Source organism: Scomber japonicus, chromosome 13 (genome assembly GCF_027409825.1).
Source record: "Scomber japonicus isolate fScoJap1 chromosome 13, fScoJap1.pri, whole genome shotgun sequence".
NCBI classification, from domain to species: domain Eukaryota; kingdom Metazoa; phylum Chordata; class Actinopteri; order Scombriformes; family Scombridae; genus Scomber; species Scomber japonicus.
The window spans coordinates 1091803-1095324 of NC_070590.1; the positions used below are offsets into that span (position 1 = coordinate 1091803).

The 3522-nt window shown below is 43.9% G+C and overlaps 1 protein-coding gene and 1 non-coding gene across 2 annotated transcripts in view; both read left to right on the forward strand.

Moving 5' to 3' along the window:
- On the forward strand, positions 1–73 carry trnaa-agc (transfer RNA alanine (anticodon AGC)). The gene has a single exon. It is a non-coding gene; the product is annotated as a tRNA-Ala (tRNA).
- A 2374-nt stretch (positions 74–2447) lies between these two features.
- LOC128371861 (early growth response protein 1-like) overlaps positions 2448–3522 on the forward strand; it is a 3275-nt gene continuing 2200 nt past the window's right edge. Inside the window, 2 exon segments of the mRNA XM_053332251.1 lie at positions 2448–2816; positions 2818–2940. Of these exon segments, the coding sequence (XP_053188226.1) occupies positions 2763–2816; positions 2818–2940 (177 nt within the window). The 5' untranslated portion in view covers positions 2448–2762.

Genomic DNA, 3522 nt, shown 5'->3' on the forward strand with positions numbered 1-3522 from the left:
GGGGGATTAGCTCAAATGGTAGAGCGCTCGCTTAGCATGCGAGAGGTAGCGGGATCGATGCCCGCATCCTCCAACCCGCCTTTTTATTTATCTGACCCTGAAACTGCTACTTCCGCTTCCGGAAACACTTTAATAGTTTATTTTAATATGTAGATTAACTTTTAGCTCCGCGGCGGCAGATAAAAGCTCCGTGTGTGTGTGTATGTGTATGTATGTGTGTGTGTGTGTGTGTGTGTCTCTCTCTGTGTGTGTGTGTGTGTCTCTCTCTGTGTGTGTGTGTGTCTCTCTGTGTGTGTGTGTGTGTGTGTGTGTGTGTGTGTGTGTGTCTCTCTCTGTGTGTGTGTCTGTGTGTCTCTCTCTGTGTGTGTGTGTGTGTGTCTCTGTGTGTGTGTGTGTGTGGAGAGAAACAGACTCGTTGAGGTGAATTAATCTATGAATGAATGTTTTAATCAGCTGTTCATTGTTTACCTGTAACAACATCCGGTTTAAAAGTAAAGACAGGAAGCAGAGAAGCTGGAGACTAAAAGTTTATAGACAGAATGACGTCATATCTGTTCTCTGTTGTTCAAGCAGAAGTTAAATTATTGTTTTTGAAGCAGAAAAATAAGACTGAACTCTTTATTCCAACCTCTGAGTCTCTCCTGTATGATGACCAGCCAGCAGGGGGCGCTGCTGAGCTGAGTCTCTCCTGTATGATGATCAGCCAGCAGGGGCGCTGCTGAGCTGATCATCATACAGGAGAGACTCTGAAATAAAACCAAATAACTAAACTTTCTTTACTTTTTTAGTTCTTTTAAAATGTAAAACAAATGATTTTATACAAACTAGAATAATATCATGTAACCTGGTCTCTTATTAAATAAACTTTATCATCATCTAAAATCCTCCCTTCCTTCCTTCCTCCCTTCCTCCCTTCTTCCTCCTTTCCTCCCTTCCTCCCTTCCTCCCTTCCTTCCTTCTTCCTCCTTTCCTCCCTTCCTCCCTTCCTCCCTTCCTCCTTGACTTGAGGACAACTGCTGTTGATTTTTGGGTTTTATCTCTTTATTGATCTCATAATACACTAGCTGAGTAGTCAAGATGAAAGTGATAAAATAAATAAAATAAATAAAATAAAAGAGTGTGATCTGTAAAGCTCTCTGAAGGAAACTCTGAATCAGAACAAACACTGTGCTGAAGAAGAGACAGAGAGGAGTTAACTACAACTCCCAGAATGCATTTCAGCTCCAGATTTACCCAGAGGACAGTTCAGTGTTACAGTCGACCAGACCTGCAGCCCCCCCCCCCCCATAATAATAATAATGATAATAATAAGCACAAACAGTATCAGTATGTTTATAACATTATTTTAACTCTGATGTGAGTTTACATCTTTATTTAATGAACATGAAGAGTTACTGAACGAGTCTTAGTGAAGCTGCTTTTCTTTATTTTATATGATTATAAACTGAGTCTGATGTTTAACCCCCCCCCCCCCACACACACACACACACATAGACACACACACACACACACACACACACACAAACAGACACACACCCACTCACACACACACACACACATCAGACTGAACTATAATTACACTAGGTTTTTTTCATGTTTAGTTTTATTCTCATATCCACTGTGTGATCAATAAAACTTTATCTTCTCTTAAATCAATCAAATGATCTGATAATAACATCTGCAGTCTGACATCAGGCACACACACACCTGTACTACATGTAGTACTGCAGGTAGTACTACATGCAGTACTACCTGCAGTACTACATGCAGTACTACATGCAGTACTGCAGGTAGTACTGCATGTAGTACTGCATGTAGTACTGCATGTAGTACTGCATGTACTAGGCTACTGCTGTGTAATGTTAATCTTCAGATTTAAACTTCAGAGCATTTTAAACCAGGTTGTTTCATGTAATAAATATAAAGTCTAAACTTATTTAAAGTGAGTTTAACTTCCTTCATGTTAAAGTGTAAATGTTTTGTGTGAGGCTCGTGCACACAGGTGAGCAGGACCGGTCTCGCGCTCAGATCAGCAACCCGACAGGAACAAAACCAAATAAGGTCAGAGGAAGTGATGACGTAGCTGGAAGATCTCCATGTGACGTCGAGCAGAAATAAAAAAACCGACCCGCGCTGTGACGTGTGTCGGTAGCTTCCGGTCATGGCGGCTGGCTCCGGTCCCGGTCCGCGCGGACAGACTGGGACCGGGACGGGGCCCGTAGTGGGACCTGGTCTGTATTGTACCGGGACCGGAGTCCGGCGGAAGTTCACGCTCCAAAAAACCTCGCTGCACAAAACGCGCGGGGGAACGACAGGGCGGGCTCGTGCAGGCACCGTGCAGACCAAATATGGGCTTCCTGTCTGCCTTATTTGGGAATCTACGTCACGACAGGAGTCTTTATAAAGCCGGGAGTCCTGCGCGAGGAGCTCTGACAGACGAGCTGAGTCCTCACCGGCTGCACGTGCGACCACAACAAACAACAACAACAACCGGAAACAAACTATTTACCAGCTGACTCAGCAAACACACTTCCTGTCAGTCTGAACCCGAACTGACCCGAACTGACCCGAGCTGACCCGAGCCGAGCCGAGCCGAGCCTCCAGCCTTGGCTTCCTCTGAGCAGCCCGGACACAGAGCCTCTGCGCCGGGCTCACTGACCGGCTCAGCCCCGGTGCAGCTGCCCGGTGCTCCTTCCTCCACCTGCACCTCCTCCTCCTCCTCCACCTGCACCTCCTCCACCTCCTCCTCCTCCTGCAGACTGATGGCAGCCACCCAGACGGAGCTGCTCCTCTCCTCCCTGCAGATCTCGGAGCCTCTGGCCGGCCTCCCTGCTCCTCTCTCCCCGCTGGAGGAGCTGCAGATGCTGCTGCAGAGCGCCGCCGCCGGAGGCTCGTTCCTGCCCGGGTCTGCAGCCGAGGGAGAGCCGGGGGAGTACGGAGGTGAGTCAGACACACCGGGGGGGGGGGGGGGTTTACATGATTTATACTTTATTATACAAACTGAGAGAGAGAGGCACAATTAAATAAGAGAGAGAAATAATCATAATAGTAGTTTTAAAAAGGAATAAAACATGCAAGAGACAATAAAAATGATTAAATTAATTTAAATGAAATACATGAAAATAAATAATTAAATAGATAAAACATAATAATAAAGGTTACTGAAGGTTATTATAGTTTAGTTTGAGTGAGTTTAACAAGTGAAGTAGTTTTAGTTTGGTTTTATTTTGAAGGGATTGACTAGTTTTAGTTTGGTTTTATTTTGAAGGAATTGACTAGTTTTAGTTTGGTTTTATTTTAGAGGAATTGACTAGTTTTAGTTTGGTTTTATTTTGAAGGAGTTGACTAGTTTTAGTTTGGTTTTATTTTGAAGGGATTGACTAGTTTTAGTTTGGTTTTATTTTGAAAGAATTGACTAGTTTTAGTTTAGTTTTATTTTAGAGGAATTGACTAGTTTTAGTTTGGTTTTATTTTGAAGGAGTTGACCAGTTTTAATTTAGTTTTATTTTGAAGGAATTGACT